The sequence below is a fragment of the Nannizzia gypsea genome, genomic scaffold (assembly GCF_000150975.2).
Source record: "Nannizzia gypsea CBS 118893 supercont1.4 genomic scaffold, whole genome shotgun sequence".
Lineage (NCBI taxonomy): Eukaryota > Fungi > Ascomycota > Eurotiomycetes > Onygenales > Arthrodermataceae > Nannizzia > Nannizzia gypsea.
In genome coordinates this window covers 29,010-45,888 of record NW_003345198.1, presented here as the reverse complement: position 1 = coordinate 45,888, position 16,879 = coordinate 29,010, and the positions used below count along the sequence as shown (strand labels likewise).

The 16,879-nt window shown below is 49.8% G+C and overlaps 7 protein-coding genes across 7 annotated transcripts; 4 read left to right on the top strand and 3 right to left on the bottom strand.

Moving 5' to 3' along the window:
• Nucleotides 1–516: 516 nt before the first annotated feature.
• Nucleotides 517–4,388, top strand: MGYG_04651 (solute carrier family 12 member 3; the record flags this gene model as incomplete). Its single annotated transcript, XM_003172012.1, has 5 exons — nucleotides 517–587; nucleotides 673–974; nucleotides 1,052–1,643; nucleotides 1,711–1,876; nucleotides 1,944–4,388. 5 exons carry the CDS (start codon nucleotides 517–519, stop codon nucleotides 4,386–4,388), a joined length of 3,576 nt encoding a protein of 1,191 aa, XP_003172060.1.
• Nucleotides 4,389–5,140: 752 nt separating this feature from the next.
• Nucleotides 5,141–6,700, top strand: MGYG_04650 (mevalonate kinase; the record flags this gene model as incomplete). Its single annotated transcript, XM_003172011.1, has 1 exon — nucleotides 5,141–6,700. One exon carries the CDS (start codon nucleotides 5,141–5,143, stop codon nucleotides 6,698–6,700), a length of 1,560 nt encoding a protein of 519 aa, XP_003172059.1.
• Nucleotides 6,701–7,344: 644 nt separating this feature from the next.
• On the top strand, nucleotides 7,345–8,594 carry MGYG_04649 (CaaX farnesyltransferase alpha subunit; the record flags this gene model as incomplete). The annotated part of the gene is made up of 3 exons (XM_003172010.1): nucleotides 7,345–7,637; nucleotides 7,720–7,824; nucleotides 7,898–8,594. 3 exons carry the CDS (start codon nucleotides 7,345–7,347, stop codon nucleotides 8,592–8,594), a joined length of 1,095 nt encoding a protein of 364 aa, XP_003172058.1.
• Nucleotides 8,595–8,972: 378 nt separating this feature from the next.
• Nucleotides 8,973–10,356, bottom strand: MGYG_04648 (L-serine dehydratase; the record flags this gene model as incomplete). The annotated part of the gene is made up of 2 exons (XM_003172009.1): nucleotides 8,973–10,191; nucleotides 10,256–10,356. 2 exons carry the CDS (start codon nucleotides 10,354–10,356, stop codon nucleotides 8,973–8,975), a joined length of 1,320 nt encoding a protein of 439 aa, XP_003172057.1.
• A 2,296-nt stretch (nucleotides 10,357–12,652) lies between these two features.
• MGYG_04647 (methionyl-tRNA synthetase) lies at nucleotides 12,653–14,859 on the bottom strand (the record flags this gene model as incomplete). The annotated part of the gene is made up of 8 exons (XM_003172008.1): nucleotides 12,653–12,970; nucleotides 13,063–13,546; nucleotides 13,603–13,970; nucleotides 14,019–14,150; nucleotides 14,205–14,291; nucleotides 14,354–14,425; nucleotides 14,484–14,602; nucleotides 14,661–14,859. The coding sequence occupies 8 exons, from the start codon at nucleotides 14,857–14,859 to the stop codon at nucleotides 12,653–12,655; spliced, it is 1,779 nt and encodes a 592-aa protein (XP_003172056.1).
• A 333-nt stretch (nucleotides 14,860–15,192) lies between these two features.
• On the top strand, nucleotides 15,193–15,779 carry MGYG_04646 (nuclear transport factor 2 domain-containing protein; the record flags this gene model as incomplete). Its single annotated transcript, XM_003172007.1, has 2 exons — nucleotides 15,193–15,241; nucleotides 15,301–15,779. 2 exons carry the CDS (start codon nucleotides 15,193–15,195, stop codon nucleotides 15,777–15,779), a joined length of 528 nt encoding a protein of 175 aa, XP_003172055.1.
• Nucleotides 15,780–16,002: 223 nt separating this feature from the next.
• MGYG_04645 (hypothetical protein) lies at nucleotides 16,003–16,521 on the bottom strand (the record flags this gene model as incomplete). Its single annotated transcript, XM_003172006.1, has 4 exons — nucleotides 16,003–16,077; nucleotides 16,168–16,214; nucleotides 16,283–16,366; nucleotides 16,455–16,521. 4 exons carry the CDS (start codon nucleotides 16,519–16,521, stop codon nucleotides 16,003–16,005), a joined length of 273 nt encoding a protein of 90 aa, XP_003172054.1.
• Nucleotides 16,522–16,879: the final 358 nt, after the last annotated feature.

The following is a 16,879-nucleotide window of genomic DNA, read 5'->3' as shown; positions in this document are numbered from 1 at the left end:
GGTCGGAGGCGGGAAGAAGTTGCTTGTTCGGAATAAGCCGGGCGCTGATTGGCTGAGCCGGCCAATGACGCAGTGCTTATGTGATCTGCGGCCCCGAAGCGGTTAGCGCGTGCGGATTTAGCGCGAACATCAGGTCATGTGATGAGTTTTGTATAGCAAACTGCTTATTAATAGGGTTTGTACCTGGTCCAGAAGCTTGTCTTAGCCTGGTCACGTGCTATGACGCCTCTCAAGGTGCCAAAAGTTGAGTTGGGGATGAAGACGTCGAACGTCGCCAACGTCAGGTTTCAGCTCCTCGCAGCAGTGAACGGGCAGGTCTTTTTAGAGACTGCGGCCTTGACATATTGACGCGAGAAAGAAAACAGACGCGCGCGCTTTTTTACGTACTGCTCAACGAAATCAACAGGGACATGTTTCGATAGGTCGCTTGCCTAAGCGTCTGACAAGGGTGCTTGCTGACCGCTGCATAAAGACCCTGCCGGGTGTCTAAGTTGCAAACGGATATCTCCATCAACCATGAACCGCCCACCCAATGGCTCTGCCAACGATGAGAATAGTACGCATGAATCAGGCCATGGAGTCAGCTGGTTAGTATTATACCTATCTCCCATAGATCCATAGATGTAAACAAAACGCCGGGTCCTTTAGTGCCATCTCTAACTCGTTCTTTAGGAGAATACCTGTGCTCAGTAGCGCGAGAGGAACAAGTAGTGACGACCACCATGGGGCCGTTCGACACAGGAGCCGAAGCGTTTCTCGACTTCAGAGAGCTTCGTTAGCCAGGCCTATACCCGCCGCCAAGCTCGGCTTTCCAGATGAGAGAGAAAAGCTGGCCCAAGATGAGGGGAATGGGCCTCAAAAGCTGGGGTCTTTCTCGGGAGTTTTTGTCCCAACGACTCTCAATGTCCTCAGTATCCTCATGTTTCTTCGCTTTGGTTTCGTCCTGGGTCAGAGCGGTGTCCTCGGCATGATGGGTTAGTTGATGCCTTTTTCTCAGTTTTTTTTTTTTTACGTATTTTTGGCTGTGACCGTATGCTAAGAAGGGTGATAGCCATGCTTGTCATATCATACGCTATTGATTTGATAACCACCATGTCAATTTCAGCAATTGCTACCAACGGAACTGTAAGAGGTGGAGGTGCTTATTACCTGATCAGCCGTTCTCTAGGTACCGAGTTCGGTGGCTCAATTGGCCTTGTGTTCTACCTTGGTTGTGTTTTGAACACAGGAATGAACGCAGTCGGTTTAGTTGACTGCTTTAAGCAAAATTTTGGCGTTGTTTCGGGCAGCAAGTCCAATTTTCTTTATGAGGGCTTCTGGTGGGAGTACCTTTGGGCAACCATTATCCTCACCCTCTGCACGGCGATCTGTTTGGCAGGGAGCTCGGTCTTCTCTCGTGCCAGTAACGGGCTGCTCGTCATCCTTCTGGTAGCAACCTTTAGCATTCCGCTATCGGCGTGTATCAAACAGCCGTTTAAAAATGAGCGTCTAGGGATCGAATTCACCGGTTTCAGCAGCTTATCATTCTTCAATAATTTATACCCACAACTTACGAAAGGAGCTGCTGGGAGCCAGATTAAGAGACGAGAAAACTTTCAGGACTTGTTCGGGATTCTCTTCCCTGCAACGTCTGGAATATTTGCGTTCGTTCTGCCTCCTCTAGAAATCTCCCCTCTGACATCTAAATTTTACTAACATGATACTCTGCAGTGGAACGAGCATGTCCGGCGACCTTAAGAATCCAAGTAGATCTATCCCTAAAGGAACTCTTTATGGTCTTGCCCTTACGTTCTTTACCTATACGATTGTTATTCTCACAATGGCGGCGAGTGTCACAAGAGAGTCCCTATATAAAGATGTCAATATCATCCAAGATGTTAGTCGTACCATTCTTCTTCCCACAATGTCCAAACGAATGCTTTTTACTAAACTATGACGGTTAGATAAATATCTCTGGGTCTCTCATTGTCCTTGGCGAGTTTTCAACCTCGTTTTTCTCGTCTCTAATGGGAATTATCGGTGCGGCAAAAGTACTGCAGGCCATAGCTCGGGATGCCCTTCTGCCCGGTTTGTCAATCTTTGCAAAAGGAACCAAGAAAAACGATGACCCTATCTCCTCTATCCTCATCACCTTTGTAATAGCTCAGGTAACTATATTCGCCGATATCAACCAGATCGCCTCTTTCGTCTCCATGGCGTACTTGATGACCTTCCTGGTCACCAACCTAGCTTGTTTCTTACTCAAAATTGGATCCGCCCCGAATTTCCGGCCATCATTTCGTTACTTCAATTCTACAACTGCTTTCGTTGGGACAGTTATCAGTGGAGCCAGTATGTTTTTCACTGATGGGGTATACGCTACGGCGTGTGTTTGCGTGTTGGTGACTCTCTTCCTCCTAATTCACTACATGGCTCCTCCAAAGACGTGGGGAGACGTCAGTCAAAGTCTTATATACCACCAGGTCCGAAAATATCTGCTTCGACTTCGACCTGAGCATGTCAAATTCTGGCGCCCACAGATCCTCTTATTTGTCAACAATTTCGAGGAACAGTATAAAATGATCCAGTTTTGCAATTCGTTGAAGAAAGGCGGTCTTTTCGTGCTAGGCCGGGTTCTAGTCACGGACGATTTCGCAACCGCTGTTCCAGTGGTTAGAAAGGAACAGACTGCATGGAATAAGTTCATTGAATTTTCAAAGGTCAAAGCCTTCATCAACATAACAGCTGCTCCCAATAACGAATGGGGCGTCAGGAATATTGTGCTAAGTGCTGGACTTGGGGGAATGCGACCCAACGTGGTTGTAATCGATCAATTCCGCAAGGGCAACCCTGATGTTTTGCTCAACTCTGTGGCTCCCCTGAGACGGTCAACGAGACGCGCTTCAATTGTTAGTGAAGATGGAAGAGAAACCCTTCGGAAAACTAGAACGGATTCGTTCGAGACAAACCCACCGATGAATGTCCAGAGCTACCTGACGACCCTGGAGGATTTACTATTCCAGCTACGCATCAATGTTGCAGTTGCCAGAGGGTTTGAGAATATCGAGCTACCAGGTACCAACGATGAACTGCCCTCCAAGTTTATAGATCTCTGGCCGATCCAGATGTCTGGAGAGATATCATCAGAGGGAGGGCGGTCACGTACCAACTATCTCACAACCAATTTTGACACATATACACTAATATTGCAACTTGGCTGTATTCTGAACACCGTCCCATCCTGGAAACAATCATGCCGTTTGCGAGTGGCAGTGTTTGTAGAGTATGAGACAGACGTCGAGGAAGAAAGAGGGAGAGTGATGACTCTACTTGAAAAACTTCGGATCGGTGCCGAAGTGCTGGTATTCTGGCTTGCCAGCGGGGACCTACAGACTTACCGCATAATCGTCAATGGAGACAGAAATAACGTGGATAAGGCTGTGCTTGACGCTGTTGAACAAACATTGGAAGAGGAGGATTGGTGGAATGAACTTGGACGGTATAGGACCGCTTCTGAGGAAGCCCGGAGCAGATCCAACAGATCACAGAGGCAGACTCCGACGGGATCTGGAACTACAACTCCGCGTGAAGGTAGACGACGTGCGGGACTGGAGGGCCTCAAGAGAGTTATCGAGTCGTCTCGGAGACGCTCGATTGGGCCTGGCGTCAGTCTCGGGATGCAGACCCATCGGCTGCTGGATTCCATGGTAGATTACAACTCTGATGGGGACGAGTCGTCTTCAGAAGAGAGTGATTCGGATTCTTACCTTAGTGAAAGCGAGGGCGAGAATGAAGGAGAGGGCGATAACCCAATGGCAGCCTCTGACGTTCCAACTGTCATGGAGCCGGAAGAAATCGCAGAGACACCCACGAGTGCGGCTACGCCTTCACCCCGTGCAATGTTTACGAAGAAAGGCCGGGTCGCATCCACCGCCAAATTCTCCTCTGCGCCCATTCCAGCGACGAAGGTGGTATCAGAAGAAGGTACAGGGCCTTCGATCATGTTTGCTGATTCGTCTCCTCCGCGCCGCGGCAGCCCAGCAGCGGCAGGCTTCGAGTCAATATACACCCGCAACGGCGACGCCTCTAGCCAGCCTGCCCTTGTTCCGGCCGAAGGAGACGCGGAGTGCCCTCGGCGGGCGTCTGGGTATCCGTCCCAAGCGGCCATCCCTCTCTCATTTAACGATCTGCCAGGCCGGGCCCAGCATCTTATACTGAACGAGCTGATCAAGTCCCAGAGCAAGGACACGGCAGTTGTGTTCACCACCTTACCAACCCCTGCCGAAGGGGTATCCCAAGATAAGGCCTCTAGTGAAGCGTACGTTGGCGACCTCGAGGTGCTCTGCGACGGTCTTCCCCCGTGCCTTCTCGTCCACAGCAACAGCGTCACTGTTACCATGAACCTATGATCCGCGTAGTTATGTATCTATTGTTGGTTCTGTCTCTATTTACCATTTGTCTCTGCATAACTTTTCAGCGTTCATATGTACAGCGTTTTGCTATGTTTTATCTATATACATAACTATGCATTTCGGTAGATCAAATAAATTGGCCTTTTTGATATCATCGTCATCATCGTCATCGCCATCAGCATCACCAAATGATGTCTATTTCTATACGACGACGAAGATCCCAGACGAGGAAAAAGAAAACATCCTCAGCCCAAAAAGCCAGAAGCTCATCTTTCAGCTTCTCGCCACCTTTTGACTCGTTATCAATTCTTTGCCCATAAATTAGGAACTGCAAAGCGGACGTCAGCCTTTCTGTTCGTACGCCGTCGCTGTCGAAATCCCTGATCCCCTTCGGTTCTCAGGCTGACCTTCGTCGCCAGCTAAATACTCAGTCAACCACCGCGAGCTGGGCCCGTCAAGCTGCATACGAACCGTTCGGCGGATATTTACAGGGACAAGCACAGCCAGGTACCTGGAAAACGACTGCGGCCGCCGAAATCCACCTGCCTTGTCTTGCCTGCCTGACACTCTCTGCCCCCCGCGCCACCATGCGACGTTAACAAGAAGAAGCCGAAACATTAGACAAAACGACCGCGTTGTGAAACCGAAACAGCGTAGCAAAAGGGTGAAAAAGGGGGTCGGACAGAGTGAGAGAGAGCTTTAATTGAATTTGAGAAGAACGTACAGGGAAAACAGGCTTTATGGCAACCATGGTTGAGCGGTTCGAAAGCAATATACCCGTACGATCAAAGCAGCGCAACGGCCGCCACAGCCTGAAGATGACCATGCCAGACGATGAATCGGTAGACAGCTCAGACGGGGCCATCACGCCGTCGCCGGTACGATCGGGAATAGAAGGGCTTCCACCAGGCAGGCTGAGCGTCAAGTCGAGGATGGGCAGGAAGCTGTCGTCGCCAATGGCGCCGCCGTTCATGGTGTCGGCGCCGGGCAAGGTCATTGTGTTTGGAGAGCACGCGGTCGTGCATGGGAGAAAGGCAATGGCTGCTGCGATATCTCTGCGGTCCTATCTGCTCGTCACGACGCTGTCGAAGTCGCACCGGACGGTCACGCTCAATTTCAGGGACATCGGGCTGGATTTTACGTGGGATATCGACTCGTTGCCGTGGGAGGTCTTCCACCACCCGTCCAAGAAGAAATTCTACTACGACTCGGTCACAGAGCTGGACCCGGAGCTACTGGAGGCCCTCAAGCCTCACGTTGCAATGGTTTCGTCGGATAAGCCGGAGGAAATACGGAAGATACACCAGGCCTCGGCCAACCAGTTCCTTTATCTCTTCCTCTCGCTCGGGTCGCCGAAGACCCATGCTGCCATCTACACGCTTCGGTCAACGATACCAGTGGGAGCTGGCCTGGGAAGCAGTGCGAGTGTCTCCGTCTGCCTGAGCACGGCGCTGCTGCTGCAGGTCCGCATCCTGGCAGGACCACACCAGGATCAGCCGCCAGACGAGGCAGAGGTACAGCTGGAGCGTATTAACCGGTGGGCATTCGTTGGTGAGCTTTGTATTCACGGCAATCCCAGTGGTGTTGATAACACTGTGTCTACCGGCGGCAAGGCAGTCATATTCAGGAGAGGAGACTACTCCAAGCCGCCAACCGTCACCCCGATGTTAGATTTCCCGCAGATGAAGCTCCTCCTGATCAATTCGCGCCAGCCTCGATCCACAGCTGTCGAAGTTGCAAAAGTGGCCACCCTGAAGAAAGCACACCCACTTGTGACAGAGTCGGTCCTGGACAGCATCGAACACGCTACGGAGAGCGCATACAGCCTCATTGCCTCTGACGAATTTGACGAACACTGCAGTGATAAGATAGATCATCTCGGCCAGCTATTCCGTATCAACCACGGCCTGCTTGTGTCTCTAGGCGTCTCTCATCCTCGCCTGGAGCGGATCCGAGAGTTGGTTGATCATGCTAATATCGGCTGGACGAAGCTGACAGGCGCCGGCGGAGGAGGATGCACCATCACCTTGCTCAAGGCCAATTGGAACGAGGAAGCAATTGAACATCTAGAGGAACAACTAGACGACGAGGGCTACGATCGCTACGAGACCTATCTAGGCGGAGACGGTGTTGGCGTCCTCTGGCCTGCCGTCCTCCAGAACGGCACTGACGAAGAAGGCGGCGAGGAAATAGATCAAATCAAGTTTGAGAATGCCGTTGGCATCAGCGGCATCGAACAGCTTGTCGGAGTTGGCGGGCCAGAGAAGAGAGAAGGCTGGAAGTTCTGGAGACGCGGAACTTCAACCTGATTGATACATGTTCAAATTTTGGATATACAATAAAAGGGGGGGATATAGACTCTGCAGACGACGGAGATAAACTACTTCCTTTTTTCCCTACATTTCGGCCAAAACAACCGCTTGCTCGACTATTCTCTACTGGTTCGGGGTCTTGCGAGCTCTCTCTGATGCCTTTCTTTTATTCTCCCTTTCGGCATCCCTTCTTCCTTCTATCATTTTGATACTTTGATACTCCTATGCTTTTCTAATATAACTAACTAACCCTGTACGAAGTGAAGACGACGTTCAATTCTTGCTTCATTTCAAGCCTTGCCTTTGCCTTTCTTTAGAGCAGTACTTCACAGTAGCTACCAATACAATCCACCGTCCATCTTCGCATATTCATCTTTGCTTCTGCTTCTTCTTTTTCTACCTTTGATATCTTCTGTATAGATGATTACATAAGCAGTCACATATTGTACTCTTTTGCTCTTTGTTCGAACAATACAAAAAGCAAAACGTCGATTCATCCTGAGCTTTTGACGGCGCCTTTTTGGACATAAAATAATCAAGACATCTCTTCAGCCTGTCTGTTCTGCCCAGCGGACGTTTCTCTGAAGCCCATGCCGTTCTTCTCCTCGTTAGAATAAACCAAAAAAAAACGATACCCTACCATGTCAAAATACTCCTCCGACCCCGCGTGGGCGTCAGTTACTCCCATCCCTCTGGATGATGGGTCAAACCGCTTCACTGAGGTAGACAGAGAAAACGCCGCTGGTGACGATGCTGTGACTACCTCCAACGTAGCTAGCGAGACATTGCCGCTTGCAACAATCGCCTATTCCGAGGACTATGCTGAGGCTACGGCTTATCTGCGAGCTGTGATGGCTGCCAACGAGATGTCAGACCGGGCTCTTGAATTGACCGAAGACGTGATCCGATCAAACCCGGCCCACTATACCGTCTGGTATGTCTTCTCCTCTTGATATTTTATTCTTTTGCAAGGTTCTGAGTAAGGAAGTATACTGACCACCGCGTACCAATGACAGGCTGTACAGAGCGCAAATACTTAAAGCTCTGGGGAAAGATCTAAAGGCTGAGCTTAACTGGCTCGACCAGCTATCTACTAAATACCTAAAGAGCTATCAGATATGGTAGCCGATACCCCATGCTCATATACTGCTGCCAGGCAAGAACATGTCCCGCTAACGGCATGTCTATCTATAGGCATCATCGACAGGTGATAATGTCCAATGAATCTGTCTTCCCTACCTTGCCTGAGGGTGAGCTGGAATTCCTAGCGAAGATGTTTTCTCTAGATGCCAAGAACTATCATGTTTGGACATACAGACACTGGCTACTCCGCCATTTCAAGCTATGGGACTCTCCTGCCGAGTTGGCGGACATAGAGAGAATGATTGGCGAGGATGTGAGGAACAATTCCGCCTGGAACCATCGGTGGATCATGCGGTTTGCGCCGCGGGAGGGATTTGATGGCGGATTGCCTGGGGTAGGGACCACAGCTGGTGTTGGTGGCGCCGGTGCAGGCAGGATGGTCGTTGTGGACGAGGAAATGGTTGATGGGGAGATTGAGTATGCGAAGCAGAAGACTGTGTTGGCTCCCGAGAACCGGAGCCCTTGGACATATATGCGAGGTGTGCTTAAGGTTGCAGGTCGAAACTTGGCGGACCTTCAGGGCTTCGCACAGCGATTCGTCGTTGAAGAGGTGGTTGAAGGGGGCCAAGGTGAGATCTTGGTCAAGAGCAGCCATGCGTTGGAGTGGCTGGGCGACGTGTATGCCGAGCAGGCCAATGAGGCTGAGGCAAAGTGCAGTGCGGTGCGGATGTTTACGCTGCTGAAGGATAAATACGATCCAGTCAGGAAGAATTACTGGGAGTACCGGATTAAATCATTAGACAGATAGGTAGTGATATTAGGTATTCAGTTTCTATTCTCTACGTTCCTCTCGCGAGCGCATGTGTGGATGTTTTTTCGGTGTATCAACATAGAAGGTCAAAGAAAGGAAAGGGACAAGGGGTATGACGAATGACACACTATTACCTGTGTGTGTACAGTGACGGTAGAAATAAAAAAGGCTCATATAATCACAAAAAAAGAGACAAAAAGGTGTAGTAAGACAGTCCCAAGTCCCCGGATATTTTTTTAAAACTCCTTCAAGCGCCATAACCTCATCATATCAAGCCATCATTAAAGGAAGCCCGCCATTTATATAAACCGGGCATGCAAAACAATAAGAGAAAACAAAACGCAAAGTGATTAAGCGGGGAAAATGGTATCATGTCTATGCCGATGTGGGTGGGACGGCGATGCTGCCTGGATCATCGCTACCCCAGCCGGCATCAAGCTTCTCCCTCCATTCAGCAGCCATACTGAGGGAGACATTGCTTCCTCCACAGACGACAATGACGACTCTAGTCTGTGGGCCAAAGTTTGGAATGAGCTGCTGTAGGAAAGTCTTATCTATACCGGGAGCAACAGAGCCTCCGTTAGTTACTGGTGCGCTGCCCTCAGAGCTGAGCTTGACTCTCTTTGCTGGTGGAGCATCGGCTTCGGGTGCATGATGGGGTCCGAATGCTGCCTCAACGGAGACACCGCAGGCGAGCTCAACAAGAATCTTTTCCTCTTCTGCCAGACGAAGGCATCCGCGGGCTGCGTCGGCATCCGAGAGTACGAGGGAGTGAAGTTTGACGCCCTTTGGCGGAGAGCTGTAGTAGTCCCAGGTCTTCTGGGAAACTCTGAGGACGCCTAGTGAAGTGGCGGCAGATGAGATCTTAGGGAGAGATGTAAGGGAGCCCTTCTCAACCGATGCGGCGAGGGAGTGGGCGCCGCGGGTCTCTGTAGCGATGATATGGATGTTGTCGTCTCTGGTGGGGGTGGTAGCAGCAGTGGCTGTGGCTGTGCCGTTGGTAGACGTAGTGTTCACGGTAGCTTCAAGCATAGGGGCCTGGCGCTCAATTCCCATGATGAGACCGTTCATGAGACCGCCGCCGCCCACGGAGCAGACAATAGCGTCACAGGGAAGCGCCTTATGGAGACACGGGTCGTCGTCCTCGGCCGGAGGTAGCTGGTATGCGAGTTCGTCTGACATGGTGCTGACGCCTTCCCAGATTTGCGGGCGGTCAAAGGGATGCAATTCGATGGCGACAACCTCGGTGCCGCCTGGAGTTGGGTGATCACTAAGTTCTTTCATCATCTCGCGCATGCGAACAGCGGCCTCATCCAGGTTGATTCCGTGCTGAACAACACAGGCACCAGCCTGCTGCAGCTTCTTGACCATGACTGGCTTGGTGTTGAGGGGCACAGTAACGGTACAAGGGTAGTTGAGGGCAGAGGCCGCAAATGCAGCTCCCAGACCAGCATTTCCAGCAGAAGGGATAAAGAAGTGCAGTCGTTTGCCCTTGTTTGCCGGGTCTGCAGCATGGCTGCGGACAAGGTTTCCAATGCCGCGGGACTTGAAAGAGCCGCTGGGCTGGAGGTTGTCAAGTTTGAGGAAGATTCGGCTGTAGATGATCCAGTTAGTCTTTGTTTATTTGTTTATTTTGACTTGGTATGCAGAGGTCGTACCATCCGGCAGCTTTGGAGAGACTGGTGGATTCAATCAAAGGGGTCTCAATCCATGGCAAGCGCAGGCGCTGCTGCTTCTTGGGTTCTTCGATGCTTCCCATTGTGATGGACGGCGTGATATCTGGTTGAGCAGAGATATCAACAACAACAACGAAGGAAGACGAAGGGAAGCGGACTCGGACTAGAATGGGAACAGGTCGCGGGAAGAAATCTGGTGTGGTCCGTCCGGGGGCTGGTATGTATAAATAAATACAAAGCTCCAAAGTAGATATCCGGGCGGGAAACGGGATACTGTCATCAACTCGAACAAACTTTGGTACGGGAAGTGGCAGAAGTGGATAAGATGCGACAGCGGAAGCCCTGCAAACTCCGCCTCACGAACAAGACAGAATCCCGGGGCCGGCGGGAGCATCTTCTTATACAGCGCGACTCCGTGCTTCTCCAACTTCTCCAACTTTTTTGCCATCGTCCGGATTTTTCATCCCCCCATCTTGACCCTAGCAAGGTGCCGACCCCCAACGGCCGGGAGCACTCGATCGAGAAACTCTGGCTGGCCAGGGAAGCTCGGGGATTTAGGCACAAGCCCAGCGTCCAGCCATGCATGGCCGGCCAGGGAGATGCCGGCATGGCAAAAAGAAAAAGGGCGACGACGTCCTTTTGCTTCTTCTTGTTGTTCTTCTTCTTCTTCTGCTTTCCGCTCTCTGCTTCCGTCTGATATCAGCTTCCATCGTCATCGTCATGTTTGAGTTATTTGTTTTTTTTTTTTTTTTTTTTTTTGGAGGCGTTTGTAAGTGCTGACATAAGCCGCAAAGATCCAGGCACGCCCCACTGTTTGCGTTTCCCGTGGGGCCAGGCCGAGTTTCCCGCGGGATACCGAGGGCAGTTTCCCGGGCACGTGTTTTGCCGCATTCGGCCGAAGCGAATACGGGAAAATTCAATAGGTATATAAAAAACTGCGCCGCCGCTGTTGGCATTTCAATAATGATATATCGCCCGTTTGAGTGCTTCACGAGGGCGATGGATTGTAAAGATGTGCCATTTAACCGTATATCGATGTCAAGCCGGTAGTGAGGCGAGCTTTGGGGGAGAGGGACGCAAAGGGAGGCCAACCCGTTGGTATCATCCATAACCCGAGACCTCAGACAAGATCATAGCTCTGTCGGAGAATACTTTGTTCTTCGTCTACCCCGTACCCCGTAAGCTGTTGATCTGGTCAGATGGGTGCCTGGGGGCGGCTGATTGCTCAGTCCAGACGCCCTCTCGTGGTCGATCATGGAGAAAGGGAATAGACGGCCGCGAGGACGAATCGCCGAGTCGGTCAAAACGACCCAGTGCCCTTCCTTGTCCTTTGCTTGTGGCACGGCTCGCCCTGCTCTATACATGTAACGCTGAGATTACGTGCAGCATGCTTGCTTGCTTGTTCGTCTTCTCCATCCTTCCCGGCTGGACTCGGGCGCGGCTACTGATGTCCTGATCTGGTCCTTTACACTGCATGGAATGGGACGTGTGACCTGGTAATTTTTTGCTTCTTCATATATCCAATTTCTCTTTTCTTCGTCCTTGCTTCTCCTTTTCTTCTTTGTCCCTTTTTTTTTTTAAAAAATCAGCTGATCCATGAAAGCACACCGTCAGTTTCGCGTAGCGTACCCATGCGTGGATGACGGGATTAGCCGAAGCCTAGATCGAACGTTCTCAGTAATATAACAACAGCTATCAATTGGGGTTCGAAGGGAGCTGGCAGGCTCCGTAGACAAGCCAAGTATGTTTGCCAGCGTCCTCTGAGACCAAGACAGTCAAGCAACCTCGAAACCATGTAGGCACATGATATAAATAGAATACACGCATTGGATGGCCTGTCGGCTGTTTCTACTTTAGCAGGGGTTTTTTATCTTAGGGTAATTCTGGGGTTTCTGTTGGGCTTCTCTGCCTTACCTAGTCTCTCCCTTGCCGGCCGGCTGTCTCTCTCTGTCTCTCTCTCTCTCTCGGCAGATGACAGCAGAGAAGTGTACGATATTAATTTCTCTTTTGCGGCGAGGAGGTTGCGGGATGACGTCCTGGGAGCCGGCGGGTAGGGCCGAGCGAATCTGCTGTCTCGTATCTCGGCTTCAGCAGTCTTTAGCTCAGAACTATTGGATCGCCTCTTTAGCTAGTCCTGGGGTGATAAATGGGCCTGGCTGTGAAGGCTTGAGGTTGGTGGTTGTTGGTTTGGATGTCACATGAGCAGGCTAGAGCCAGTAATTAGTTAGGAGGTGCAGAATTATAGTTGCGGCTCTCGCTATCGGTTTTCTTTCTATCGTACAGCAGTCAATAACACACACAAGCGTACAAATATTCATACATACAAGAAGTTCTAACAAGAAGATCTAGGACAATCCCCTAATTCCTTCGTGAGATAGATCATTCTTCGCTCAACAGCGGTGGGAATAGTGTCCCTGCCTGCCCCTTTCCTAGCGGCACCCTCGGCGTCCCATAGTCAGGATCAGCCCCATACTTCGCGGCAGCATATGACCGCTTGCTGAGGTCTTCCTCCACACCGAGCATGTCGAGCAGCTTCTTAGCCTTCTCGGGCATAAAAGGCTGCAGAAGGATGCCGGCAATGCGGAGGGATTCGGTGGCATTGAAGATTACTCCAACCAGCCGGTCGTGTGCTATCGGGTTGGTGGCCGCATCCTTCGCGAGGTTCCACGGCCCAGTGCTTTGAACGTATCTGTTTGTCTACACCGTCATTCTTGTTAGAATCATATTGCAGCCAGCGGGAAAGGCTCGCCATGCTCCGAGACGACGAGGGTTGGTTGGGGACAACTCACCTGGTCGATGATCTTCACTACCTCCTCCAGCGCTCGGCGAGGGTTCAATTCATCCATCTGGTTGGATACGAGGGCCGGGACCTTCTCCAGGAATTCCTTGTGCTCAATTTCGGATGGATCTTTGGCATTTCCGCTGCGCTGCCCACCTGTCATCCTAGCAACGCTCTCCCTCACATTCCACCCTTTGCCTCGCATCACCCGACTACAGAGATTGCCTAGCCCGCCTTGCAGAATGTTCTTGTAGTCTCGTACGATATATGAATTATCATAGTCTGTGTCGCTTGCAAGACCCCCGTTCATAGCCAAGTAAAACCTCATTGGGTCAACTCCGTAGCGTGCCATGGCAAACATCGGATTAACCACGTTACCGGTAGATTTGGACATCTTCGAGTGGTTCATCGTCCAATGTGCGTGTGTTAGGATTGTCCGGGGCAGTGGCAAGTCCAGAGCCATCAAGAAGGCAGGCCAGTAGATACAATGGAACCTGGAAGATATTAGTTGGCGCCCATGTGTTTAAACAGTCTCGTACCGATGGCCTACCTAGTGATATCCTTGCCCACAACTTGGACATCCGCAGGCCATATGGACTCTTGTTCGCGGCCAGGGGTGAAAGGGTATCCTGCGTAGGTAATATAGTTGACCAAAGCATCCAACCAAACATATATGGTTTGTGTTGTATCTCCAGGGACGGGTATTCCCCACGACAAACGGTCAACAGGACGAGAAATAGACAGATCTTGCAGTCCAGATGCGACGTTCTGTACTATGCTATCCATGTACACCTTTGGTCGAACGAAGTTTGGGTTCTTATGGTAGTGCTCTAGTAACCGGTCTTGAAAGGCAGACAGCTTAAAATGATAATTCGTTTCCTGAGAAAATTTTACTTCTTTCCCTGTTTCAATTGAAGCCTTGAAGGGTCAGCCTCTACATCATGAAAGGAGTAAATTGATATTTACCATCATTTTACGCCCGGTTGCTGGGTCAAGCGTCGAATGCACTGCAGACGCTGGATAAAACGTCTCATCACTGACGGAGTACCATCCTTCGTGTTTACCCTCATATATATAGCCGCGGTGGTTAAGATTTTCCTACAATAACCTTAGAGAAAAGGTCTATGATGGTTTGGAAAGGATTCTTTATACCCAAAAGAATTGCACGGCTGCTTTATGCGCAGAATCAGTTGTTCTGATGAAGTGATCGTGGCTCGCATTTGCTTCCCTAGCCAGGATCTGTGAGATATTAGTCTCCTCATGGAGCCAAATATATTAGACACATTGATGTGTAGCCAGACCTTGAATGTTTCGCAATTCCTATCGCAAAGTGCCTGTGGTTCCAATCCATTCTGAAGTGCAGCTTGTTGAATCTGGAATCAGCTCATTAGCCTCCATAATCCTCAATTATCATGTATTATCGACTCGCACCTTCATCCCATGCTCATCAGTCCCCGTCAGGAGCTTTGCGTCGCCGTTGCCGATAAGGACCTGCCATCGTTTGAGTATATCGGCGATAAGGATAGTATAAAGGTGACCAATGTGTGGTGCTATTCGTAAGAATTAGCTACTCGGTATCTAACAGATTCCTTTAATCGGTAAGCCTACCTGCATTGACGTAGAATATAGGTGTTGTGACATAGTATGGCTTTGATTTCACACCGGATTTTGCTTCGGTAGCATATCCACGATTAAGATGCTGCCAGGGATTTCCAGCGTGTCGATATGAGCCGTATATCCATGCGTTCGGTTTTGTTTTTCGAAACTTCACGCTCCGCGAGACAGTCCGGAGCTCAGCTTTCAACATTGTGGTCCATAAGCCTGCATTCGATCCTCTGGCTAGTCAGAGGAAACCGCCCTGGCGAGTTTGCGCTGGGCATAAGTTTATGGAATAAATATTTACCGTTGGTGGTCCAAGCTCCTAGAAGTCTAACTAAAAATATTCACATTGCGAATTTCACAAACGCCTTAACTGTTCAACTCTCATTCAAACAATTTCTTTGGCTAGAGAATATTATTGTTTTGGAGTTTTATTCAAGATATAGTATTTGTTTCTTTTTGCGACGTACTTCATATACCCATCTATCTCTATACATATTGCTTTCCAATCCACAGCAAAGCACGCGGGGAATCAGATAATATGACCGCCGCTATCCAAGAAGATGTCCTCACAAAAGTGTCAACAGATGGTGAGAGATTAATACACCTCACGTTAGTGATAGATTGCCTGCTAATTATCTTGCGCCAGCGACTACAAATTTTATTCAATCCTACTACTCTGCCCTTGATAATGCCCGGTCAACGCTCTCCTCTTTCTACGCTCCCACAGTGACGAATATTCTATTCAACGGCAATATCGTAGCCGATGGTGCTTCTGTTCAAGAAATATTTGTCAACCAGCTGCCTCCCACGCACTACGAAGTTCAGTCGTATGATTGTCAGGTCCTCAACCCCAATTACCCTGTGGCTCCACCCTCCGCCACAGACGATGTGGCAAGCCCATTCGGAGCCAATACAAATCGCAATACGTCAGACCCAGCGAAAAGTATGTCAATATTAGTTATTGTGAGCGGCTACGTGAAATTTGGAGAAGGAAAGGAAACGTGGGATTCACCGAACCGAGGGTTTAGCGAGACTTTTGTCCTGATTCCAAATCCACCCAGTGGGCCGAAAGCACGGGGGAAGCAGTGGTTGATACAGAGCCAAAATTTCAGGATTGTTGTTTGATGCATTTTCAGTCTCGAATAATCCCTTGGACTCGCTTTTCATCACTTTTCCGACTCAGTTGCAAAACTTGCTATTAGCACCCTGGCTTAAGGGTTAGCTGCGGCGTGCGGCGATACGGTGCCAAACAAAAGGAATACATTCTTTCAGTCAACAAGCCCGGACAAACACCCCTAGCTCTAATCCTATTTAATCAACCCTAGAGCAAGACACGATACCCACTGGGCTAAGGCCTCATATTTGCCTTTACCCTCTCTAGCAACTCTTCCCTTGAGGCTTGCTCGTTGGGGAGCCGTCCGCGCTATTGTATGGCACTTAAATCAGCGATGGGTTCTATACCATATACTCTACGGAGTAAAGATTTTTGGAAATGCGGTTTGTATTGGCTTACCGCTCGGAGCCACCTCCGCAACTCGTCAAACGTCCAATATTCGGGATCTATTCGTGTATTCCGTTAGACTTTGGGATCAATAAACAAAGAAGTCGATTGATGTCGGAAAATTCACCTCCAGTCGGGTCGGCTTCAGCAGGGAACATTTCACTTCCCCATATACTCCATACTGCGGCAGCAGTCACAAGGCCAACAAACCCTGCATAAATAAGTTATTTAAACACTATCTACCTTTTGGGGGGGCATCATCTATTTACCGACAAGCAGGTTCTTTCAGGTGTTAGCACAGTTGTAGTTAGACTTTGGAGGAGAAAATACCTTAGACTGAAGAGCTTTGTCCAGGGGCGTAGGCATTTTCCTGTTAATATGCCTATTGATTTTATATCTATTATTTCGAAGAGTTTGAGATGAACGGGACGACAGTCTACTCTATATATTCATCTTATGCGCCTTCATCCTTTTGGCCAGCTGTTATCAAATTCCAAGTTTAAATGTAGTTGCCTGAACTAACCCCGAATTGGGGAAATTAAACGCTTTAAGCGCCAATACAAGCGCCTTGTCCTGATTCGGCGACAAGTCAGGGTTCCACCATCGCGAAACCCTAATTGAAGTTCACACACAGCAATATTTTCGACATTTTTGAAGAAACAACTAGCGACAGCGAGGTTCATTCATTCGACACCACCCGGCCATTACAAAACGACGGTATACT